The sequence below is a fragment of the Oncorhynchus clarkii genome, chromosome 31, assembly GCF_045791955.1.
Source record: "Oncorhynchus clarkii lewisi isolate Uvic-CL-2024 chromosome 31, UVic_Ocla_1.0, whole genome shotgun sequence".
NCBI classification, from domain to species: Eukaryota; Metazoa; Chordata; class Actinopteri; order Salmoniformes; family Salmonidae; genus Oncorhynchus; species Oncorhynchus clarkii.
Genome location: NC_092177.1, coordinates 32,439,346 through 32,464,218, shown reverse-complemented (window position 1 = coordinate 32,464,218; position 24,873 = coordinate 32,439,346). Strand labels below are relative to the sequence as shown.

Sequence of the window (24,873 nt, the reverse complement as noted above, 5' to 3'; positions counted from 1 at the left end):
ATGGAAAATAATGTTTCTGGACGTTGCACGATTACTGTTCGATTGGAGAAGGGCGCTCCTCCGGATGCCGTGATGGGTTTGTGCCTGGTTCAACACGGGCCAGTGTAAAATAACCCCCCCCCCCCCTCCCCTGGCCTAGCTAGTAGCTAACTAGCCTCGGGACTCGAAACTCACCCAAATATTAAGAACTTGAAAACATCAGCCCTGGATGTCAGGTATGCCCTGTTTTTGGTGAACTGCTTTCCCCAATATTTAAGTAACTGATTGTTTATAGTTCTGTCTCAAGCGGTGATCAAACACAGGTCGTCGCGACAAACTTGCCCTGGTTTGGCTAGCTAGTCAGCTAACATGTATTCCTTGATCAGGACTATATGTTCCATTATACATAACGAGTCATTGGACGAAGGCGTCTTCTGTGCGGGGGAGTATTTTTAACGACACTCGGTCTGAACATGAAAACGATTCGCTTGCGGTACGATTTTGGAAGCATAATGACCTTATATTTTAACATCAAATAGTAATATTTTTCAAACAAAAGGTTAAATTGTTACACAACTTCATAGCGTTTGGGTTCCCATACGGCCATATTTCCATGTTAGTGTTTGTTTACGCAGACAGCTAACGTTATCTGCGAATCCGAACACCTGTGTAAACGGAAGACAAACGCCACAAACATGTCACTGAAAAATACTGTCCGCTGCAACTGTTAACCCGGTACAGTAAGTGCATTTTGCATTTGTGAAATTGTTTTAATGTGATATGAAAGTAGAGGGTTTTGTGTTTCTAGAAACGTACCCCAATTGAGAATCGATTCACGTTTAGATGGAGTATTTGGCTGTTTTGGCTTCCAGAGCCAATTCGCCTTAACATTTAAATGGTCCTTGGATTAAGGAGTAACGAACGTTAGGCTAGGTCACTTTTTTTATACTGGGGGTTACAGTTTCACTTAACTTTCGAGTCCCAACAGTTCTCAAAATGCGTAGTAATTATCCCCTTGTCTTTTAATTTTGTCACATGTACACTAACCCATCGCAGCAGGCGTAAAATAAACGTACATGTACAGATTCATTGGGACACAATTACAATGCCTATGTAGCCAGCTAACTAGCTACATACCTAGCATCTCCTGTAAGAACATGATTAGCTGACAGGCTGTGTTTAGCATCGACGATGGAGCATGCAATCGGACACTTTATAGTTTGAGTTAGCAGACTTGATATAAGTGAAGTGCTGGCTGTCAGACTCCTCACTAACAGACATAATGTTTGGAAGCTAACGTGACAGGGGCAAAGGCAGGGTAATGTTACTCTGCTGAACAGGGATATTTCAGGATTAACAGCCGTTTAAATCAGGGGGATTTGATGTGTGTGCTGCATGGAGATGATTAGTCGTCTGCTAACAGTAGGTCACACGACCTCCAACATTCAGCAGCCTGTTTTCAGATACAGATACGGTCCGCGTAGAGAAGGCTTAGGGTTGTTTTAGTGCTAATAAGATATGCAGTGTTTGCTTTAAACATATTATCTACAGAATATTTTGTATGTCAGGTGTTGTTGATTGTACCGGTATGTACTTTTGTGCGCCTCTGCCATAGATGGGGGTGTGTAGAGTAGCTAGCTAGGTTGTTGAAGGTTGTAGTAGAGGTGTGTTCTAATGCTCAGGTTCCACCATTGCCTTAGAACCGTTTTCAGTGTTCTAACGGAACAGGACTTATCCCGCAGGTGTTACATGAGATCTGTGTGGATGAGTGTGCTGTTGTATATTTATGAATACGTGTGAGAGAGAGAGCGCGAGAAACGCTTTTAAATACCCGTTTTGACCTCGTTAGTCACTACTGGGAAATGAAGATGGAGTACAGTTGACATAATTGTCAGGTTTCAACACACGACCTGCCACTCCCTAGAGGTACACACACTTCTGTGGCATGCAACAACTAGCTATGTAAAGAACACGTTATTGTCACACCTTGCAACAATATGTTGTTCTTGGCTGTATTCGTGTTTGTGGTTTTGTGTGTGTAATTACTAATGGTTGAAGCTTGTGGTGTTGGTTAATGCTATTGATGTAATCTAGTAGTTGTGTAACATCCCCTCTGTTTCCCTGTGTTTCAGGAGGTGCTGTCATAGACAACAACCGTGTGCTAGAACACTGGACTGAGACGACCTGCAGTTGTCTGAGTGGCTTCCTCTTTCTGCTTGGCATCATGGGAAAGGAGGCGTGTCTACGGTGGTTTCAGAGATGGGATGGGTTTAACCTGCACTGTTACAAAGACTAAAACAAACGGCTAAAAAAACAGCTAATTGACCAAGTTGATCAGACAAGACTGATCTCACCTGTGGATATGAACGCTCTCTTAGACGGACAGAGCACTGAATAGTGTATACAACATTTGAGAGTTTTTGTATACAGGCTTTTTTTAAAGCTGCATGCGGGCTTGGATTTTTACTGGGCAGCTTTACATTTTTTATTTAATTTTTTTGTCCCAACGGCTGCCTCCCCAGAATATAGACCCTGGAACTATCCCCTTTGCAAGCATTCTGTCACACTTTTCTGTCTCACCCAATCACATTGTCTCACACACACACACTCAGTGCCTAGATACACCTTGTACAAGACCAGAGTTCAGTGGATGGTCACTGCTCTCCCTGTTCTGTTGTTTTACAGGCAGTCCTGCTACAACCTCCTAATTTCTGCCCCTTACAAGAGAGTTTGTAAATAGTAGTGATAGATGTAGATTTTGATCCCTGTGGAGGGTTAGGGTTGGTTTGTTGTCTCACCAGGTCAGGAAGTATTTGTAAAAGCAGTTAATTGTGTGTGCCCTTGTGGGTCTTTGTTGCAGTAGACAGGAACGATTTGGTTGATTTATGTATACTGTTGCACCAAATAAGGTTACATGAAAGCCACACAGAAATATTTTTTAAAAAGTTGCAATTATTTTTGTATGATATTGTATAGTTTTGTTTTCAAAATATATGAAATGTATAGCTATCTAGCTAGCTGTAGATATACCTGCAAAGATCTACACATATGCAAACAAAGGTGTAGACTTTACTATAAAATAAGTATTTAAGTTTAAGTGGTTTTTGTGGCCAAAGTGCAAATATCTGGCTACTTTAAGATGTTTCTCCCAAATGGCTGCTTTCTTTAATAATACTATTTCTACTACCTAAGACCCTTCCCATCTACCATCATGCCCCCTTATCCCATACGGACACTGAGGTCTTCCCTCTGACCTTTCCAACATCCTTCTCTTTAGATATACCTCTTCTACCTCGCTCCCTCCTCCTCTCTCCCTCCCTCTGATGCCGGGGTTCAGTAGTGGGGGACTAGGTGGGGAGGTGGGTGGCCCCGCCGCCTCTCCTCCCTGCCCGTTCCGACCCAGTCGCTTCGTTCCCGTCTCCGCGGCAACCACTTTCCTGGTCGGCTCCACCACGCTCTTCTTCTGCTTCACGTGAGTGACACTCACTCACACACACACTGAATTCCATATAAAAATTCTGTCTCTCACCCCATCCCTCTCCCTCCAGGTGTCCGTGGTTGTCAGAGCATGTCTCCTCCGTCATTCCCATCTATAACGCTGTGGTCTTCCTCTTCACCCTCGCCAACTTCTGCATGGCCACCTTTATGGACCCAGGGGTCTTTCCCAGAGGTAAGCAGAGTGTGTGTTAGAGATGCCTGTCTTAATAAGGTGTAAAGAAAGTGTTTCAGTGTGTGTGTGTTCACAGCGGAAGAGGATGAGGATAAAGAGGATGATTTCCGCGCTCCGCTCTATAAAACGGTGGAAGTTAAGGGCATTCAGGTCCGGATGAAGTGGTGCTCCAGCTGCCGTTTCTACAGACCGCCCCGCTGCTCACACTGCTCTGTGTGTGACAACTGTGTGGAGGTAAACACACACACACACTATTCCAGACTGCCACCTTGCTAACATTACAGGCGGTATGACCGGTGACAACTGTGTGGAGGTAAACACACACACACACTACTCCAGACTGCCACCTTGCTAACATTACAGGCGGTATGACCGGTGACAACTGTGTGGAGGTAAACACACACACACACTACTCCAGACTGCCACCTTGCTAACATTACAGGCGGTATGACAGGTGATAACTGTGTCGTAACAAGTTGTCAGAGGCAGCCGTAGAAATATCAGCAAAACATCAGTTATTTGATTGGTATTTTTTGTCTTATTTCTTGACCCTTTTGTGACCGTTTGACATGTGTGTGTGTGTGTGTGACCTGGCAGGACTTTGACCACCACTGCCCGTGGGTGAACAACTGTATCGGGCGCAGGAACTACCGTCACTTCTTCCTGTTCCTGTTGTCCCTGACGATCCACATCATGGGTGTGTTTGGCTTCGGCCTGCTGTACATCCTCCAGCACCAGCACCAGCTGGACAGTGTTCACTCCTCTGTCACGTATCCTTATAGGCCGTGTCTAGACCTGACAGGTTCATGTAGCTTTAGTGTTCTGATCATGGAGTTCTGATCTCGTCATGCATCGACACCTACATTTAAATGTGTCCACAGTGTGTCCGGATTCCCTTTTCCCGCACTATATTCAAATGGCAGTATCCATTCTACAAACGGTGGAATAGGCTAAATATGATACAGCAACCGATGGCAGTAGCTTTCTACTGTAGCTAACTAGCCGGCTAACCTCTGTTAGCTAGCAAGCAACGCTAAAGGGATTGAAAATAGGTCAGCATAACTTTAGCCAAACAAAAATATATATATTTTTTTAGTTAGCTAGCTGGTTAGCGTTTAGGAGTCCAGCAAACACGTTCCTCACACGCTAGGAACGTATTTCCCCCAACGTTATAATGAAAAGGTGCCTCTCGTTCCCAAAACACAATTTTTGTGGAGACTTGTGGGAGGAGCGCTGACTCTATATGCTTTCGGTAGCCTGATTGTGTCCAGACTGAGGAGAAATCTACACATAATGCATCTCTGACCAGCTCCTGAAGTGGTCAGACAGATCTGAACACAATCAGACCACAAAGCCACTTTTGTGCGTCTAAACCCGTCTTTTCAATGCGATCTTCCTATTCTGATAGCAGAAGTCACATTTAAGTGTCAAGTGTAGACACGACCATAGACCCACACACAGTCTTGTTGTTGCGCTGATTTAGTTTGTGTCCTTGACTGTGTGTTCCCAGTATGGCTACGATGTGTACCGCTGGTCTCTTCTTCATCCCAGTAGCAGGTCTTACTGGTTTCCACATGGTACTGGTAGCTCGGGGTAGGACCACTAACGAGCAGGTATGTCTGTCTATCTGGGTGTGCTCCTCTGAGAGGGCCAACATGATCCAGATTATCTAAAAATGGATTCTCTCTCTGTGTCTCTCGCTCTCTCAGGTTACAGGGAAGTTTAGGGGTGGAGTTAACCCTTTCACCAATGGCTGTCTTAGGAATGTCTCGCACGTGCTCTGTAGCTCTCAGGCTCCCAGGTTAGTGACCATCTCTCCTTCATTCCTCCTGTTTTCCTCTGCTGTTGCAGCTTCTGGTTGAACAAGACCCTCAGGGGGGACAACTCGGTGTAGCTTAAGAGTTACGGTTGTTAACTAAGTAAAATATCTAACAATATATATGTGTGTGTGTAATGGAGTATGAAGTTTGTGTTTCAGTGGTAAGTTTAGGGTCGTTCATGTGTTTTCCCGTCTGTCAGGTACGTGGGGCGTTGGCGGGGGAAGCAGACAGTGGAGGTGCAGCCTCCCTTTCTCCGTCCTCCTCTCTCCGAGGCGCAGCTAGAGGTCAAAGTCCTGGACAACGGCATCCAGAACGACCACCACAGCAGCCGGGTACACACACACACACACACACACACACACACACACACACACACAGATCTAACATACAGGGGTTTTCACAGATGCAGCGCTCGCTCTCATTTGTGCCATATGAACAGTCTTGTCCCTTTCCTGTCCCTGTCAGTCTAAGAGCAGTTTGGAGCAGATGGAGAGCCAGTCAGCAGATGCAGAGCCTCCACCTCCTCCCAAACCGGAGGTCCGCTACCCTGGCCTGCCCCGCGCAGACACAGAGGGTGAGCAGTGAACGCACGCGCACACACACTCGCTCAAGTATCCCACACGGACGTGCTGTCTAGTTTGTAACACTGTTTTTTATATATAGACATATTTTTTTTCCCCTCAGAAAGCAGCTTGCTGTCTGAAGGTCCGTCCACTCCCTCTATGTACAAGTACCGGCCGGCCTATAGCAGCCCACAGAGGAACCACACAGCTCTGACACACCCAAACAAGGTACGCGTACACACACGTTCAACAAAAGGTCAAATCAGTTGATGGATCAGCTGTAGAAGGGTTAAGCCGAGGGCATCCAGGTGGGGCGAGCAGAGGTTTCTGACAGGCCCCTCTCGGGTCCTGTCCCTTCTTTCCTTTATGCTTGACTCCACCCCCCTCTCTTCTACTTTGAATTGATCGCTCAGTGGCCATCGGTTGATGAGTAAGTCTGTTAGTGTCATCTCTCTGTGTGTGTCGAAAAGGTCTGTGCTCGTGACTCCATCTACTTCCAATGCCTGTATCTTCTGAGGTGTTTGTTCTTGTGGTGCTGATGTTAGTGGTCTTGATCGTGTGATTTCCCCAGAAGTCCTCCGTCTTGCTGGCTCTCTGTAGAAGTGTCTGTTGTCTTCTGTTGAGGAATGTCTCCTCAAAGTAATCCCTTTTGTAACATATGTTTCCTCCCTCCCCTCCCTCCCTCACTCCCTCACTCCCTCACTCCCTCCCTACCTTCCTACCTTCACTACATCTTACTGCTCTCCTTGCCTCTCTCTGTCTCTTTATCTCTCGCTCTCCAGATGATTCGTGGGGACAGTCTGGACTCCCCCTCCATTCTCCAGTCAAGTCGCCAGGCCAGCTATCGGTCTGAGCCCAGCAGCCTGGATGGGGGGTCGGTAATTGGTTTGGCGGCACGTGGAGGGGAGAGGGGCGAAGGCCCCGGGGGGTCCCGTGGGACGGGTGGGGAGGTTGCGGGGGGTATCTCCGGGTACTCCCTAGGGGGGCGGTCGTACACTTCTTACCCCTCCTCTCTGGTCCTGTCCACCGGTGGTTCTCACTCCTCCAGCATGCGCTCTGCCCACACACACCATAATACTCTGGGCACGCTCCAATCAGAGGGCACCACCGACACCAGCTACAAGAGCCTGGCCAATCAGACACCTCAGAACGGCAGCCTGTCCTACGACAGCCTGCTGACGCCGTCCGAGAGCCCTGAGTTTGAGTCGGCCGCTCACGAGTTGTCCCCACAGAAGCCCCACGCCCCTGCAACGTTTCCCCCGGCGATGACCTCCTCGCCGCCCCCCGGGGTCAGGGACGTGCCCTTGCAGGGGTACACCTCACCCTTCCTCTCAGCACAGATGGCCCAGCAGAGAGAGGGCCAGCTGCTCCAGGGCTCTGCCTCTTTCTCCTCCCCCAACAGGGCATACCTCCGCGCCTTCAGCCCTCCCGCGCCGAATCCCCCACACGCTGCTCACTCTGAGACACAGCACCACCTCCTCCACCAGGACTCCAGACACCCACACCTCCGTGCCACCTCCATTCGCCCCCTTCCTCCCGTCTCTGAACAGCCCTCCCCCTCCTCCCTGCATGCCTGTTCCCCGGATCCCCCTGTGTCTCCCCCGCCCAGAGGCCCCTCCCTAAGGAAGTCCCCCTCCTACACCGGGGAGGCAGGGCTCCAGCACAAGGCTCGGCCAATGGGAGGAGGCAGTTTGTCGGGAGAGGGCGGAGTCAGAGTGACCCAGGCTCCACAGTGAGTAGAGATCTGAGCCACGAGCCTGCTACTCTTCATCCTCTTCCTCCCTGATTGATCTATATGAGCCCTCTTCCTCCCTGATCTGTGTGAGTCTTCCTTTTCCTCCTCTTGATGTCAGTGTGTTTCTGCTGGATTGTGTGTGTGTTTGTCTATGAGGAGTCTGTCTTTTTAAAGTTGATCAAAACCATGCTCGGGTATAACTGTGTAATAGGATAGATGTTTGTATCTGTAGTCTGTCTACTTGATATAGAGGCATGCAAGTATGTGTTTAGGTGTGTGAAACAGGAGTGATTGTGTTTGTTAGCATGAGCAGTTATAGCATGCTACTGTTTTCTCACTGTCTATTTCTGGGCTCTTTTTCCTCCTTTTCAATGATCTTTCTACTCTTGTAACCTTATCATAAGGCCTGTTCTATTAGTCTATTTTTGAATCGGACCTACTCACCTCTTCTTCTCACTCCTCCCTCTGTCACCCCTATCTACATCCTTAACCCCCTCCCCTTTTCCTAACGCCTATACAATCAGATCCACCTCTCGCCCAGGCTCGGCCAATCACAGCACATCCAAACCAGTGGGCGGGGTGAAGAAGGTGACTGGCGTTGGAGGGACCACCTATGAGATATCGGTTTGAGTGACAGACATCCGCCCCAGCCGAAGATAGAATGTTCTTACTCTGAGGAGACTTGGAGATGGTTATTCAATCACATGCACGCACACAATGAAAGGACTATCCTCTGCTCTTGGTCAATATGGAGTGGATAGTGGAACAGAGGTCTTTGGCTCACTGGTACTTCAATGACCTTAGTATCTTTATAATGCCACTGGTCATTTTTTCACTGCCGATCTTTCTTTCGTATTGGATCGAATGGCGACTGAAGTGAAACTCTGAATGTTGACCAGTAATGGAATGGGACAACCTCTCCGCAGTCTGTGAGCCATAGACTGTATAACATGAACGTTGTTATGACAGCTGGGTACTAAACTCTTTAACGCATATATACAAAGATTATTTATTTCGGTACGTTAGGACATGGAGAATTTATACAATAAAATATAATCCTGGAAAGGAGGGCATTTGAACCAATCAGTTTGGAGCCTTAGAGGGCGCATATGGACTGTTGACCAATTGTGGCGCTCAGTGGTTCAAGACTTCCTGTCCCATTCAAATGGATGGACCAATCACAATGGATCACCCATGTAATTAGTCTGCAGCGAATATTTAGACTGCAGAGATGATGCCTCAACCCCTGCAAACACAGTTTAAATTGAGTTTTATAAAGCTTTTTTTATATTGTTTTTTATATAAATGCCTAAAGAATCTTTAAGAATTATTGGGTCAATTGTTCAGATGCTGGAGATAGCGTTTTGGGGTTTGTGAATGACTATGAATGTGAGTTAGACTAATCGCTTGTTTTGATTGATGGCTGTATCAGCCAGTCATAGAGCTCGCTGCAATTCTCATCCAAAGAGATTGGTGATCGTATATATGACGGCCAGCTGAAGAGGCTGAGGATGTTGAAAGCCACAAAGAAAATGTTTATTCCGAATCATAAATACAGTACACGCCTCTTTGTGAAATGTACACTAGAAATGTTTATTATTGATACATTATGCAAATTCTCTCTTCGTAGCTTTTAAATGATTTGCCTGTCATTTTGGTGTTCAAAATGTTTTCTGTCAATCAGTGCTAGAAAAACTTTAAGGATGGTCAGCCAAACATGTTAAGAGTGTGAGGGGTCATGTTTATTTTACCGGACAGAAAAACCTTTGAGTTGTTCTGAACACAATTCCAAACCAATCTCTATATCCAGGAGTTGGAGGAAGTTGCCCCTACATATTGAGGCCTTTTGACACTAATTGTTAGGGCACTAAGGGAGTGTAAGCTGGTTCTAAATCTATTCCCAGAAGTGTAACTTCTACCCAGAGACCACATCCCTATCATAGTGCCTTGTCCTTAGATTCTAATATAATTGGAAGATTCCAACAAATCAAATTCTGGGGGGGGGGGGGTGATATAAACATAGGTATTATTTTTTTGTTTGTAATGTATGATGTGTCTAGGAGGCGACAGATGTCGGGGTTGGTTTGAAATTGAGGACTGTTTTGATCGTTTTTTGCCTTGAGACCGTTCGTAGTAAAACAAAGCGTTTAAAAAATATATTTTAAAGTAATTCTTACAACCATTGTATTTCATATTTGAATTGGTTTTGTTGACATTCTGTCTGGCCTCATTATTTCCTTATCTGCTTTCTGTTGTTTTAAAAAAAATATCTTTATGGTACAGTTAACATTTTGCCCATGAATAGGTTTAGGAAGGCACAGTCAGAAACAGAAAGATGTGTTTGTGTGTCAGGAGTGTGCGTGGTTGAGAGGAGGAGGTGGTATGTTTAATCCAAGCCCACCACAGAGTTGGAATGTCAAAGCTAGCACGTTTTTGTTCAGGGAATTCTGAAGTACACAAACTATCATCCAATCACACAGCAGTGTGGCCACAGTCAGTGTTTGTATGCACCCCCCCCTCGTGTACAGTAGGTGTGCATGTGATTTTGTGTGTTGTGTTGAATGCACTCCCGGTGTGTGTGAGAATATCTTTGTCAAATGCACACCTGGTTTATATGAGTACAAGCAGTCAGACATACAGGGTTAGAGAGTTGTACTTTCTCCTGGTGGGGAAGGGGGCTTTGAACAACAGAATATACGTGAGTAAATAAGAATGCTGCTATTGTTGTGGGTTGTGCTGAATGGAGAGTGTCAAATATTTCTGATGAACATGGAGAAGACATTTCCAAAATGGCCTTAAGAGTTTAAGGTGTCTTCTCAGAATAAACGGTCAACCTGACGGAAAAGCGTGTCTGTCTTCAATCCAAGATCAGCCAAGAGCATACAGGGGTCTCAGAGCATTGAACAGTTTTATTTCACTTTTGGCAGAACAGATTATAGCCTAGTCAGTTTGAATTCATTCTTTGGTCTTGTAAAATGTGACCCAAAAAGCAGCAGGACATGAAAAAACAAGTGGACTGAAAGTCACAGAATAACTAATATGGATGAATGAGTGAGATGGTAGTGTAAGGCATTTTCATTTCAATCATTTAAAGGCCCAGTGCAATCCAACTTGATTTTCCTGTGTTTTATATATATTTCCACACTGAGGTTGGAATAATATTGTGAAAATAATGTCAATGCCCTTTTAGTGTAGGAGCTGTTTGAAAATAATTACTGTAATTTCAGCCTGTTTTGATGGGAGGGAGTTTTGGCCTTCCATGGTGACATCACCATGTGCTAAATTAGTTCCAAACCTCTACCAATAACTAGTTTTCCCCTTCCCCACTCAAACCACTCCCAGAAAGTCTTAGACATTTCTCAAGCAAGAATTTTGCTATTTGTTTCTTTTTTTAAAACCATTTTGTTTTAAATTGATCACAATTTAGGTACTTCATTGTTACGCAGAATAATCTTAATCTATTGAACTGCTGCATTGGACCTTAAGGCATCAATAATTAGGACGGTTAGATGTTTCCGTTTTAGATGGCTCATTCTGCCCAAAGTCTTGAATTAATTTATACTAGTAGTCTGATAATACAACAGCGATAAAACAGACAAGGGCAGATTATATGACTAGCAGTCTCCCTTGGTCGCTACTGGTCTTTCTTGCTCTCTGCTGGGGTGTCCGGTTCAGGTTGAGGCTCTTCGCTGCCCTCTGGTGGTAAGGGGCTGTTCTCGCCACGACCCTTTATCTTCTTTGATGCCTCGAAGAGCTCGTTCAGGTTGAACTCGCGGATGATGTTCTCCTAGAACAGGATGAGACAAACGGGTGTGTGAGTGGGGACCCAAAGCCATTCACACACTTCAAAAAGTAAGGCGCGCATACACACACAGATTAGTGATCCCCACGCAACACACCTCGCTGAAAGTCCAGGACACTGCTCGACACTTATTGTCCACCATTGGACGTCTCATGACCTCGCGCCCTGACTGGAAAAGCACCAATGTGGGGAGCTGCTTGGCCAGAGGGGAGGTGCTAACCTTGTACCTGCAGAGAAGGGCAGAAAAAGTGTCAGACTATAGAAATAGGAGGCCCCTTCTCATCTAACTTCTAGACAGACTGTAGACTGAATGTCAATATAAATTACATTTTGTTTGCATTCTGGTGAAAATGTAGTTTGTAAGAGACACTACCAACATCAGAGAGGGAAAGTCTTACCTCTGAGCCACCTCTCCGTACCGGCCAGCGTCTATCTTCCCAAACCGCAGTCCTGCACAGTTATACCTGCATAACGGAGGAAGAGAACAAGCGACAGCCATGTTTAGTTAACACAACAACATTAGAAAGATGTGTTTCACTGGAGGAAGAGTAGAGGAGGGGTGAAGCGAAAGAGGAAACAGGAAGAATACTAACTTGAGGGAAAGGTCGGCAAAGACGGGGGCGAAGGACTGGCACTCGGGAGACCAGTTAGCATAGAACTCAACGATCCACGTCACGCGAGTATCATGATTCAGCTCCTCCTGTCCAATGGGATTAGACCAGATCAGATTACCTGAGTAGATCACAATCACTGTATCAGTAGTCTGGTTTCCAGCCAGGTGTCTCCCTACTAATAGTATTGTCACTAGGCTGGCAAGCACAGATACTAGAGCAGTAGAACATGGATTAGCAACACTTAGCCTGTTGTAAATAAGCTAAATCTAATGCTCACAGTCAGTAATATGGTAATGAGAGTCTCAGTTAACTAGATGTAACAGTATAACTTTAGACCGTCCCCTCGCCCATACCCGGGCGCGAACCAGGGACCCTCTGCACACATCAACAACAGTCACCCTCGAAGCATCCACAGAGCAAGGGGAACTACTACTTCAAGGTCTCAGAGCAAGTGACGTCACCGATTGTAACGCTATTTAGCGCGAACACCGCTAACTAGCTAGCCATTTCACATCCGTTACATAGACTCAACAGCCTACAGTATGGCGTCGAGTCTTCACACTCATGGCTGTCACGTCTCAAGTCTTGGATCACCCCACTTACATCTATGGTCTTTTCACTGAAGTACTTGATGTACTCTGGGCCCATGTAGAGTGGCGGTTTACAGGTCATGACGAATGCTTGGACAGGAAAGGAAACAGAAACATTATTGACATTGTAGAATATATACTTGGTACTAACCCTAACTCCTAACACATGCTGTCAAATTCACTCACAGAGCACAGACAGACTGGTTGGTTTTGACCAGTAAAGTCGAAGTGCAAATCCATCCCTGAAGCAAGCATCGTCTTGTCTTAACAAGGAGCGCACCAACTTCCTCTGGTCACTAGTTATAATGCATATTAACTGACTGAGAGCAGTGACATGAAGGGCAGTGTGACAAGCAGCTCACCAATACACAGAGCGAAGTAGAAGATGCCCAGTCTGATGTCCAGCCTGAAGAAGAGGATGACGTTGGCCACCTTACTGAACATAAACAGGTTCCCTGCATGCTGCTCTAATGTGACTGGAGAACAGGAGAAAGGTTAGGGTTCATGACAGAGAAACAGAGAGAGGGGGAGACTGGGGGAATGAGTAGCGAGAGAGGGGCAAGAGAGACTGGGGGGATGAATAGAGTGATGGGGAGGGAGAAACTGGGGGGATGAGTAGAGAGAACAATAATAAGACTCAAGGATAGGGAAGGGGGGTAGGAGGAGTTAACACCCCCCCCCCCCCCCCCCCCTCACAACTGTATTCTCATGTTTACAAAACAAACACATTGTCAAGAGCCAATGAACAAGCAGATGAACCTTGGGAGTGCTGTAATCTCAGGAGATGGTTTACAAGATGTGAGGGACCGGGTTTGTTGGGAAAATTGAAATAACAGTGTATGTGTTTGTTCTGATGTTTACTGTTTATACTGTAAACCTATGAGAGATGTTCAGTGACAACAGTGGGCTCACCCCGGCTACATGGCCAGACCTGTGTGTGTGTGTGTGTGTGTGTGTGTGTGTGTGTGTGTGTGTGTGTGTGTGTGTGTGTGTGTGTGTGTGTGTGTGTGTGTTTCATTCTGCACCTACTGGCTCTTCTGTTCTTCATCATGACAATCGCACTGAGAAACATAAGAATCTCCACTTCTCTCTGTAAGACATAGGCCCCATAATATTACATGCAAGTATTGCAACATTTACGGTAACAATAAACCCCGCAAGATTTAGCGCAAGAGCAACTCTACCCGATACTGACCCAGTCAAAGTCGCATGGGTTCCCGTCCTCCCGTTCTGTGTTGAGGTTTTCGCAAAGTCCCGGACACTTGCGAAGTATGAGGAATGCGGAGGACATCAATATAGACAAGATGTAATAAGGCTTGAATAGCCATTTGTATATTTGAGGTAAGTGGTAAAAGAAAGCAATAACTCCGGTGATCAACCCCATGTTCCCTCAGCATGAGAAGAGAAAGAAAGGGGGTTGAGCACAGTGACAGCCGTTCTTATTATACCTCAGTGGTGACAGCTGAAGCAGCAAGAGCTCAACCAAAGATTGCTCAACGTGAATGAGCGCGACATATGACACTTGACTGCGCATGCGGACACTGACAGAAAAGCAAAAACCTTTTTTGTACCTGTTGTCGTTCCTTAGACGGTGGTTTCTAGCGGGTACTCTAAAACATAAAGAACGTTTAAAAAATGAGGAAGTTGGTGAAACAACACACAAAGTTGCTAAAGGTGCACGAGATAACGTACAGGATAAGTCTAGTATTTCAACAGGAAATAACATCCATAAGCAGTTAAGAAAATATATACTGATGACTTTCCAGGTTGGGCACCATCCCTTTGGCTTAAGTAGACTTTTGTTAGACTTTTGACACGTGCGTGTGTGGCACCTATACAGGATGACATCAACAAACTGATCGATGGGGGGGAGCTACGGTGCAAACTGGATCAGCTGAACAAGCTAGAAGAAGCTCCATTACATGAGTGAGCGAGAGAGCGAGAATCATGATGCATTGGTGCCCAGATTTTATTTAACTAGGCAAATCATTTAGAATGACGGCCTAACCCGGACGACGCAGGGCCAATTGCGCGCCGCCCAGATTCAATGAGTTGTAAATGGAATGGAATAAATGAGTCGGTGTACATTTTGGCTTTGGTTTAGCTGTCAAAAACAGATGTTATGAAGATTAGGCTGCCCCTGCTATACAATGGTGATTGTAGCGCACAAATATTTTCATTAGTCTGCGTCCATAGAGACTAGCATCGGCCTACTGTAGGAACATATTTTAAGGATTTTTTTCCCTTGTTTGTTTTTGTAAATTCCTGCATTTTGGGGCATCTTGTTAGCGAGTTCCATACGCTCTCTTCCTCCCTCTGCCCACCTGCGACATTTGATGACCCTGAGTACAGCCCTGTACTAAAGCAGATTGGAAAGGGGGACACCTAGTTTGTTGTACAACTGAATACCTTCAACTGAAATGTGTCTTCCTTGACATGCTACATTTTTGTACTTAGTATACCAGTTCTGTTTTATTATGTGCTCTGTTTTTGTCATTAAATAAACACCCAATAAAAAATAAAAAAACACATTTGCCTTCATTTAGTAGCTAGAGTGCTTAATCAAGTGTACTATATTGTAACGAAACAGGCAGGCAGGGAGCAGGTCTCGAACCCTCGACCTTCTAGCCCGAGGTCCGGCGCGCTATCGACTGTGCCGCAAAAACATGCTCATGCGGCAAGGTCGATTTCCGCGGTTATAAACCAAGGGTCGTTACAATATGAACTTTAGAAACGCACACTTTTGTAGTGGGGAGTAAGGCCATCGTCATTACACATTTTGTCGGCCAATATATTCCTGGTATTACGGTACTTCTCCAATGGAAAATATGCAATGACAGTATGCAACTATACCACAAAGGAGTAGAGACTAGTCAAGCGATGTTGTCAGATTCTCGTCTGTAGTCACATGTGTACAAAACTAACCGTATCGCTTTAGGAAGACATCGATTTATTAGTTATTTAAATGTATTACTCGCAATAGATATGACGGAAATGTTTTCAACTCTGTATGGGCAAAATGATGCTCAGGGACCTCCCCGATCATCGTCTCTGGGATTTGGACCGGGAAATCCACCACCCCCTCTGCCGCCTAACCAAGTCCCGATGGCGGCCCAGATGCCACCTCAGCTCGGGGATGAGGGGCCTGCTCTACGGAAACCGGGAGCCATGAACGAACCTTTTTATTTACTGCGAGAACTACCAGGTACAGTTAACATTTCAGTGTGGGCACTACGTAATATGTTTATTCGTACCCGAGTGGAGGATTTGAAGTATTTTTTGCTAGCCCCTTAGGTTATTTTCTAATAATAACATTAACTAACGTTAGCCTTTCTGAGCTAGCTGGCTGTTGGCTAAGAGCCCAGCGTGTTTTGTGTGTATGTTATATTGCTATATCAATTTCTAAGTGCACTTCCTATATTAGCCATCACAAGTTACTCCCTCTGGAGTCTGGACCCTAGTAGTGTGGGACATTGACGTCCGTGTGGACAAACTCTGGATCTTGTTACTGCATTGACCGTGTATTTTAAAAATGTGCCTCACAGTGGGCAATGAGCTTACGGGCAACACCAACCTCATCACCCATTACAACCTGGAACACGCTTACAACAAGTTCTGTGGCAAGAAAGTCAAGGAAAAGCTCAGCAACTTCCTGCCAGAGTTACCAGGTGAACTACCATTCGTCACTTTTACTATGTCTGTCTGTAAGTGATTTCTGTGGACCCATCCCGCTGAGTATCCCACCTCACTTGCCTCTTCCCCCATCTCTCTTTTCTCTGTAATAAATTGTCTGTTTTCCCTCTTTCCTGTGTCTGTAGGTATGATAGACTGGCCTGGTACCCAGGATGGCAGTTCGTTGCGCTCTCTGATAGAGAAGCCTCCAGTGTGTGGCAACTCCTTCAGCCCTCTGACCGGAGCCAGCCTCACCGGCTTCAGACTGCACACCGGACCGGTAGAGAGAGACACACACACACACACACACACACACACACACACACACACACACACACACCTTCCTTTGACCACAATACTCCAATTTTTAGGATACTTTATTCATCCAACACTAGGCCTCCATATCATTTCTGTACTGTTAACGACGATGTTAAGACGTTATCTACTCTGTGTGTTTGTGTTCCAGCTACCGGAGCAGTACCGGCTGATGCACATCCAGCCTCCAAAGAAGAAGAGCAAGCATAAGCACAAACACAACCGACCACAGGATCCCATACCTCAAGGTAACGCATGTACACACACACACACACACACACACACGCACACACACAACCAACCATCCCTTCAGCCTTTGAAACCCTTCTGTCTTCACAGAGACACCCTCAGACTCTGACCCCAAGAAGAAGAAGAAGAAAAGAGATGACGACCCTGACCGCAAGAAGAAAAAGAAAGACAAGAAAAAGAAGAAGGTAAGACTGCTGCCCTGACCCTTTCTCCATCTCTTGCACCGAAGTTGGTATATAGGAGGCCTATAAGCCTGCAACCTTGTCCCCGGGCTAATTGCTCATATACGCCTGGAATAACAACGACTCAAATGTGGGAGTGAACTAGGGCTTTCCCCCCAAAAAAAACATTTGTTGACCAAGACTTGTGTGTTCTTTCGACCGGTTTTAAAACATGTATTTTTCCATATATTGACACAACCTATGTATTTTAATTAAATCAACTATTTGCACTGAGCTTGTCTGATGTTTTAAGCAAACTGTATGATGAAATAATTAAGACACACAAATGACTAGAGACAGCGAGTGACTAGCACCCGTTGTGTGTCTCCCTGCTGCAGTGACCACCACAGAACATCAACTGTGTGTATAGCGCTGTCTGTGTTGCTGAAGATGCAACATAATTAGTCACTTCTGACTGAAGAGTTATGTGCCCCGAAATCCCTCAGTTGTTTAGGATAAACATTCTCTCAATCCTTGCTCTCTTTACGTGACATATCTATGCTTCGCATGCATGTGTCCAATAGGGCCTGACCTATTGCACATCATAATCACCTCAATAAATTGGTAATGACGAACTCTGAACGCCGCAACACATGTGACAGCAAAATGGATGCAGAGGACATGACAAACTCGAAACGGGGGAATGTTTACTGTTTGTGCAGGAGGTAAAGGGGAAGACAGATGTGTGGAATAAATATGACTAGATGTGGAAAATACTGGAGATCAAGAAAAATAAGGTATGGCGCAAGCACTGCGTGCATATTAGGCCTGTGTGGGCCAAACAGGTGCTGTTAGATTACAATATCATTTTTCTGACCATTTAGAACAGTGTAAACAACACTAAATAAATGTATAAGCGTACCAAAGAGTCTGTAACTAATTTAAAAAAATTGTAAAGCCTTTATTACAGAAAATACTAAATACAGTAACATTCATTTGTGAATGCAATTTCCAAAATGGAAAGGTTTAGGCCTATTTATTGTTTACACTAATTGTTCAATGGTCGCTTTATTTTATTTAAAAACAAAAAAATGTTTGCTTGCATTTCACATCATGAATGACTCGTATGCTGTGTGATGACATGAATGAATAAATTGAGACAGTAGCCTGTATAAGTATTGAAATATAGGCCTAACTATGTAAGTTACGGTATTAAGACTAAACAGGATGCGCTCTTAGGCCTACAGCTTGATGGTGGTTATACAAGGCTGATATACTTAAGCAATAAGGCACAAGGAGGTGTGGTATATGGCCAATATACCATGGCTAAGGGCTGTTCTTAGACACAACGCAGAGTGTCTGGATACAATCCTTAGCCATGGTATATTGGCCATATACCACAAACCCCCAAGGTGCCTTATTGCTATTATGAACTGGTTAACAACATAATTAGAGCAGTAAAAATACATATTTTGTCATACCCGTGGTATACGGTCTGATATAACATGGCTGTCAGCCAATCAGGGCTCAAACCACCCAGTTTATAATAAGCCTACTAATGATAATGACATTACTTATTATTATAATTATGATTATAATAATAGTAATAACATAAGGAGATAAAGAAAAAAGGAGCGTGGTTATTATTATTATTATTTAAAAAAGGACAATTTGGAACAGTTTAAACAGCACTAAATACATTATATTTAATACCAGAGATGCTGGTCTAACGAAAAAAAGCTTATTACAGCATAGCAATGATTTAAAAACGGACACTGGATTATTTATAAAGGCAGGCACATTTAACAGTTAGACTATTGATTATAGACCTAATTAAGTTGGTTTCTTCTCTTCACTTTTCTTAGACAGTAAAGGCAAGGGCTTTTTTTCTTATCTCATTCCATTGTTGCCTCTGCTGCATTGTTCTCAACACCAATATGCTGATTAACTTTGCTATTATACACATAGCAACATGGTCTCAGAAAAGGCACCAATTCAACAGCAGCGCACGAAGGTTTCAGAACCGTGGACAGCAACCGCTATCCAATCTGTTATAAAATAATATTTTTATTGGTGTTGCACCATTGTTCCTACTTAATATAACCATATACAATTTCAGTAGCACGTCTTAGACTGATTGACTGTGCCATCCCCATGGCCTCCACAATGGATTAGTCCACTCAGACAGGAGCCAATCAGACTTGTACACCATGATTTGTATTTTAATTAGATTTTTTTGCTACTGCTCGGCTAAATACATTTTGGGCTAAATACATTTTGGTCGACCAACAGCCTCTCGCGCAAACAGTTGACTAAATAATAGCATATTTATCATCATTTGATCTTAGGGAATCACAAGGTCTAAATCAGAAAACATGCAGTGTTAGCAAATTCCCCAAATTTGAGAGACTAAACGCTAGCTGTCTACCTTTTGAGTTAGCTAACTTAACATATTGCTGGCTATACATCAACATTTGTGTGGTCAACGTGTGTTGCGCATATCGGGAAAACTTACTGTCCCAATCATAATGGACTGAAATCTGCAGAAAAATGGCTGAAATCTCCATATTGCATCAAACAAGCGCATACAGGGGGAACATAAACAGTGGTACACAATACGAGTTCAGAGGGAGGTTATTGGAGATGAAGCCGATGGTTATGGATCGGCACTTTTTCTATAGTGTTTCTGTCTGTCCTTACAGAACCGCCACAGTCCGGACCACCCTGGCCTGGCTGGCTCTCAGCCCAACAGCCTCCGATAGACCAGACAGAGACAACAAGTGTGTGTGTGTGTGTGTGTGTGTTTGAGAAGCTTGTACGAGTGTGTTTAGAAGAATCAGGAAATGTTTAGGAGAGTATGTATTTAGATAACGAGAGATTATGCTTGTGTGACAGGGAGGGGAAAGACAGTCTTATGTATGTGTGTGTGGTAGATTGGATGTCAGCAGTGTAATATTGTTCGAGGATGAGAGACGGAAGGCCACTGATATTCTGAATGAGTGTATGTTATGTTCCCCCTTTTCATTTGGTTGTGATATTTTCTGACCACATATTCCAATAAACTGTTTTTGTCCATGCTGCCTTGATCCTCTTTGTCTGTGGCATGGTTTTCTCCCTGACGCCTCACGGGTTGCCTTTAGTGATATGTTTCAGTCTTGGGCACAGGACTCTTCCAGGTAAAGGGGAACTAGCGAAGTCAGGAATATGCACCGGCGTGTTTACAATCTGAAAACATCCATTCAACATTTTCATTTCTAATATGAATATAATGAATATAGTACTAACTTGGAAGATAGTCAGGGATATCAAAACACAGTCACAGGACAGTTTCTTACATATTTGTTTATTTGATAAGACTTAAAGCTGGTTTTAGTCCCCAAATGAGACATGGCAGAAACAAAAGGATGCATTTCACTTCTGACACACAAAAGATATAAACAGGAGCATGATGGGGAGGGGATTAGATACAATACATCATCATTTTGGCAAAGCTACATGCGCCTGAGGAAAGGTGCTGTACATATTAAAATATGGCTTAGCAGCCCATAGATATGACTAGAAAGGCTCCCAACATGGATTTGGTTTCCTAGGTGAAGTTTGGTACTGTCTTTTCCTGTTGATTTACATTCAATTCTATGCACTGAGGTCAGGCAAGGCACTGAATTAATACAAAAATAACACTTTCAATCCCCCTTCCCCACTATATACTAATGATTCACATTAACAGTTGCATAATAGAAACTGCATAATATGAATGCATCAGACTATTTATATTGAGAACATTGTCTTCTCAGCAAATAGTGTTGTGAAGAATTACACCAGAAGCATTTGCATAAGAGAAAGTTATATTTACAAAAACAGTCTCTGTAGGCCAGAGCTTTGTGTTTACGTAGGGCATAGAGTTTTCCCTGGTCAGGATATGTGGATATGAAAAATTCCTGGCCCTACAATATACATGAGCTCTGTAACCGGGTAGAGTACACAGCAAAAACACAATCTTCATCAGACGCAGTTATATTCATGGCACTACAATGAATACATCTGCTAACACACAACTTCCCTTTTTTAACACACATGCAGCTAAAAGGTACAAAAAGACACTTAAATACATTTATTTACACACACAAGTTCATTCCTGTGCACAAAGCTGTAAAAGTATGACAGTGGACACTACCATTCTACGTGTCTACTTTTAAAACCTTAAAGTCTATGCTTTTGGGGGGGTCAAGTGTCAAGTTCATGTTTTCCTATAAAAAAACATCTGAATTGTATGTTCAGTGGAGAATGACCGATTAACTCCACTTCTTGAATTATCAATCTATGCATAGAAAATCTACGTATTTCAACTGACGATGAAAAGTCAAATCTACACACCACACACAGACAGACGGGTCTTGATTGAAGAGAGAACGTTGGGGGAAAGAAGAGGTAGTCAGTGTCTCTACAGTCAGTCTGTGTGTCTGTATGCATGTTTAATGTGATAAAAATATTGCAATAGAAAAAGCATTGGCATATTTGGTACAACAAATTGTAGCATTACTCGTGGCTGGGTGAAGTGTGCATTGCTTTGGTTTTCCCAAGCTTCCTAGTAAAATGTATCACTACCTTACTGTGTTAATTCATACTTAATGTCATTTTGATTCCTTTTTTTGTATATGACAACCAGTGTATTTGATTTACAATGAATGACTTTTTTCAGCAGAAGTTGCACAATTCATATCTGAAAATCATTCTTTGGTGTTGTGTGTGTGTTCGTCTGCATGGATTGAGTAATACTAAAGAATTAACACGCCACTGAAGGGTCTTTCAAGTACCTTAGAAGTTTTGGCCTAGCAACACGGACATATGAAGGTGTGAGTGTCTGCTTGTGACCAGTGAAAAGTGTTGTGGCTTTTTAACAAGTCATTTGGATATTCTGAACTGAACCCAGAAACTAAACAGCATAAAATATTGACGACACAACTTCTCCTTATCGAGACAAATGTGTGGATTATGATTTTAAAAATATGGTTTAGTCAACAAAAACAGCAATAATCCTAACAATGAAAAAAGAAAACAATGCTGATTTTGTGGATAACCATGGACACTGACAAAAATTATACAGTGCCCACAATCCTTAGCATTGCGCCAGAACCACTTCCTATGCTAGACCGTTGCTATGGTGTTTGAGGCCGTTGTGATCTGAGTGGTCGAGACCCTCTCTCTCCTGGCCAATGCCATTCTTTTCTCGAGCCTCCTTCTCCTGGATCAGGTGTCTGCGATGGTAGAATAGGTATCCAGGCAACAGCAAGCCACCCAATGAGAAGAGGATCATGCCCAGGTTGATCTGATGGGTGACGGAGATATGGGAAGTTAGACGACCAGTGAGGGGTTAAAACCCCTTGTATGGATAACTGACTCACCCAGTAGGGGTCTCCGTGCAGGGATCCCACCATGATGATGAAGAGGGGCTGCTGCAGCAGGGCCACCACAGCACTGATCATCGACTGCAGCCCAGTCAGAGTACCAAAGTGGTTAGAGGGGTACCTGAGGGAGAGAAATAATTTCTTAAGTCAAATTCTGTATTTAAAAGATGGTGACCATAGTTGCATGATGAAGATGAGGAAGTTGAAAACTTACACGGCAGCATACAGGCCTCCACAGCAGGAGTGGATGAACCCTCTGACCATGGTGTGGAGGATGAAGGTCAGGATCTATAGGAGGAGAGAGAATGTTGACATTTGGGTATTTCTGTGCATTCGTCTGATACAGTATGTTAGAATGAACGAGCGATCATTAGTGTGTGTGTACCTGGAGCGGCAGGTTGTCTATCAGACAACACACTCCGAACACCAGCAGTAGCAGATTGGTGAAGATGAAGGCTCTCATGGCATTGGTGATTTTCTGGATCTTTTTGTCTCTCGTCGGCCCGTCTGTTGGTCTGTGTGAGGTTGGCCAGGGACAAAAGACATCAACCTCACCTCTTTCCTCATTCTATTTTCCCACAGAGTTCTCATTATGACCCCCCCTCCTCTCTCAGGGTGCAGATTACAGGGGATCCAGGGGTGCTCAGCTCCCCTGAACGCAACAAATGTCAAACTTGGAGGAGGGGGGGGGGTCTCTAAATAATGATAATTTGACCAGTCTCCTATTTGTTTCAAATGCAGTGGTAAATATGTTTTACAGGTGTTTAAATATTAAAATAAAAGCTTCCAATTTAAACTAACACCCCCCTCTCTGTCATGGTGGAAACCATTTATTTCTAAAGGGCTGCACTTGTCATCCAGGCCAGGCTGAGTGCTGTTCGGATGGTACAATTCTATAGCTGGCTAGAGCGCATCGCTGTCCACTCAGTAGTGCTGAATTTTGGCCTAGATTTTCTACTCGCATAGATTTTCCTTTGTACTAACTCATTTTCACCATTTGTTTGCCATGCGTCCTTAACAATTTGTCATTGTTTTCTTTTGTCAGTCAGCTGTTTAGAGCGCACATTGCTTTGTTTTTCAGGTGCGTGCGGGTACTGGTGTTCTCCCTGGCCAGAAGAGGTAGACCATTTTAATTAGCTTCATTATTTTCTATAAATATTTGTATTATATTGAATGTGTAGGCTACCTGTTCAGAGGAATGCACTTGATGTTTATCATTTTGTGTATTTCTCATGTGCTTGCCATTGATTGTTGTGTCACTAATTCCCTATTAAGTTGCTGTTACTACTTTGTACGTTTTTTTAAATATTTTTTTTACATCACACTGCTCTTTGTGCCGAGTTGTGGTAGCTAGCCGTGATCCTGAATCACTATTTTCTTGTGCGGTGTTTTGAAAGGAGTATCATGACTGTCCTGTGACGATCTGAAGGATCAGGTTACAGTGGGTCCGCTCTACAGCGTGCTCTCGCTCTCATAGAAGGGGAGAGCGGGAAGTCTGCCGTTTTATGGCGGTCATAAAATACGCTGCCCCAATGCTCTGTAGTGTTGGAGGTTGGAATGTAAACTGTGAGAACACAGAGACACCCTTGGACATCAAAAGTATGAATAATTAAACAATATTTATATTGTTGAGAATGTGGGAGTGGTCCGTGGACACTTATGAAGAGTGTGTTTCATTTGGTGATCTCATGAAGGACAGGAAACACACAACGGTTTCCCTTAAAGTGTACTTTTCCCAGCTGTCAGGTTCACATCTAAATATTGTGACATGTATGTAATTAAACATTAAACTATTTGTAAAAAGATGTAATGTGATGTTAACCTAAATGAGAAAATATGGGTTTTCATATAAAGTTAACCAAATCAGTGGTCACGCCCACGTGAGCGTCATGGAATTGACCCTTTTTCCACAGAGTATAAAACCCAATTCCTACAAAATGTACATAAAGTCAGAGAACGCCAGGATGGAGTTATTAGACTATACAGCTATAGTTTTGGATACACGGCTGGAAATGGTTAAACTCTGGGACTATCGATCACTACAGAATAAGAGCAAATCCTAGACGTAAAATTACTAGTCTACAGCTAGAAATTACGTAAATCTAGGACGAGAATATTGGCAATCTATTCTAAGAGCATGGTACACCTGACGTATCCATTACAACAGACACTATCCAGAGCTGCGGAGAAAACTACAACCACGAAGGACATTGTGACTTCTGGGGAAGTTAAGTCAGTTAATCAGGGTCTCTGGTTTCCAACAGACGGACCGGCGATTCCAACAGAGAAGACAACATA

General features: G+C 44.0%; 4 protein-coding genes across 13 annotated transcripts in view; 2 read left to right on the top strand and 2 right to left on the bottom strand.

Annotated features, from left to right (window-relative positions):
- Positions 1-139: 139 nt before the first annotated feature.
- LOC139390602 (palmitoyltransferase ZDHHC5-B-like) lies at positions 140-10,597 on the top strand. 6 transcript variants are annotated; one of them, XM_071137828.1, is made up of 12 exons: positions 140-215; positions 2,112-3,451; positions 3,528-3,649; positions 3,726-3,883; positions 4,247-4,419; positions 5,160-5,262; positions 5,359-5,450; positions 5,669-5,801; positions 5,935-6,043; positions 6,154-6,260; positions 6,815-7,764; positions 8,292-10,597. In XM_071137828.1, exons 2-12 carry the CDS (start codon positions 3,303-3,305, stop codon positions 8,395-8,397), a joined length of 2,202 nt encoding a protein of 733 aa, XP_070993929.1. In that variant the 5' UTR covers positions 140-215; positions 2,112-3,302; the 3' UTR covers positions 8,398-10,597. The 6 variants fall into 6 exon arrangements, 5 of the variants coding, with proteins under 5 accessions (XP_070993929.1, XP_070993928.1, XP_070993933.1 ...); XR_011629527.1 differs by lacking the exon at positions 140-215 and adding an exon at positions 416-719 and having other exon boundaries at positions 6,815-7,853; XM_071137827.1 differs by lacking the exon at positions 140-215 and adding an exon at positions 416-719.
- Positions 10,598-10,656: 59 nt separating this feature from the next.
- Positions 10,657-14,214, bottom strand: LOC139390603 (thioredoxin-related transmembrane protein 2-B-like). The gene is made up of 8 exons (XM_071137833.1): positions 13,969-14,214; positions 13,803-13,863; positions 13,136-13,249; positions 12,787-12,863; positions 12,163-12,269; positions 11,968-12,033; positions 11,667-11,796; positions 10,657-11,554 (listed from the first exon to the last, which is right to left on the bottom strand). The coding sequence occupies exons 1-8, from the start codon at positions 14,155-14,157 to the stop codon at positions 11,402-11,404; spliced, it is 897 nt and encodes a 298-aa protein (XP_070993934.1). The 5' UTR covers positions 14,158-14,214; the 3' UTR covers positions 10,657-11,401.
- Positions 14,215-15,583: 1,369 nt separating this feature from the next.
- LOC139390555 (mediator of RNA polymerase II transcription subunit 19-A-like) lies at positions 15,584-20,256 on the top strand. 2 transcript variants are annotated; one of them, XM_071137756.1, is made up of 6 exons: positions 15,584-15,978; positions 16,319-16,441; positions 16,592-16,725; positions 16,912-17,008; positions 17,100-17,194; positions 19,873-20,256. In XM_071137756.1, exons 1-6 carry the CDS (start codon positions 15,759-15,761, stop codon positions 19,930-19,932), a joined length of 729 nt encoding a protein of 242 aa, XP_070993857.1. In that variant the 5' UTR covers positions 15,584-15,758; the 3' UTR covers positions 19,933-20,256. The 2 variants fall into 2 exon arrangements, with proteins under 2 accessions (XP_070993857.1, XP_070993856.1); XM_071137755.1 differs by having other exon boundaries at positions 15,606-15,978; positions 17,074-17,194.
- Positions 20,257-20,497: 241 nt separating this feature from the next.
- LOC139390554 (large neutral amino acids transporter small subunit 3-like) overlaps positions 20,498-24,873 on the bottom strand; it is a 40,450-nt gene continuing 36,074 nt past the window's right edge. For all 4 annotated transcript variants that reach the window (XM_071137753.1, XM_071137754.1, XM_071137751.1 and 1 more), the window contains 4 exons: positions 22,961-23,090; positions 22,790-22,863; positions 22,573-22,696; positions 20,498-22,496 (listed from right to left, as the gene is read on the bottom strand). In XM_071137753.1, coding sequence (XP_070993854.1) covers positions 22,311-22,496; positions 22,573-22,696; positions 22,790-22,863; positions 22,961-23,090 — 514 coding nt within the window. In that variant the 3' untranslated portion in view covers positions 20,498-22,310. The remainder of the gene's footprint in view (positions 22,497-22,572; positions 22,697-22,789; positions 22,864-22,960; positions 23,091-24,873) is intronic.

Bases quoted from the DNA above. Each gene is read 5' to 3' on its own strand.
- LOC139390602 (XM_071137828.1), top strand. From the start codon at position 3,303: ATGCCGGGGTTCAGTAGTGGGGGACTAGGTGGGGAGGTGGGTGGCCCC. The intron at 6,044-6,153 runs GTGAGCAGTGAA...TTTTCCCCTCAG, and splicing joins GCCCCGCGCAGACACAGAGG to AAAGCAGCTTGCTGTCTGAA. The intron at 7,765-8,291 runs GTGAGTAGAGAT...CTATACAATCAG, and splicing joins AGAGTGACCCAGGCTCCACA to ATCCACCTCTCGCCCAGGCT.
- LOC139390603 (XM_071137833.1), bottom strand. From the start codon at position 14,157: ATGGGGTTGATCACCGGAGTTATTGCTTTCTTTTACCACTTACCTCAA. The intron at 12,864-13,135 runs GTGAGCTGCTTG...TTCCTGTCCAAG, and splicing joins CTACTTCGCTCTGTGTATTG to CATTCGTCATGACCTGTAAA. The intron at 11,797-11,967 runs GTAAGACTTTCC...CCTTCTCTGCAG, and splicing joins TACGGAGAGGTGGCTCAGAG to GTACAAGGTTAGCACCTCCC.
- LOC139390555 (XM_071137755.1), top strand. From the start codon at position 15,759: ATGACGGAAATGTTTTCAACTCTGTATGGGCAAAATGATGCTCAGGGA. The intron at 17,009-17,073 runs GTAACGCATGTA...CCATCCCTTCAG, and splicing joins ACAGGATCCCATACCTCAAG to CCTTTGAAACCCTTCTGTCT. The intron at 17,195-19,872 runs GTAAGACTGCTG...CTGTCCTTACAG, and splicing joins AAGACAAGAAAAAGAAGAAG to AACCGCCACAGTCCGGACCA.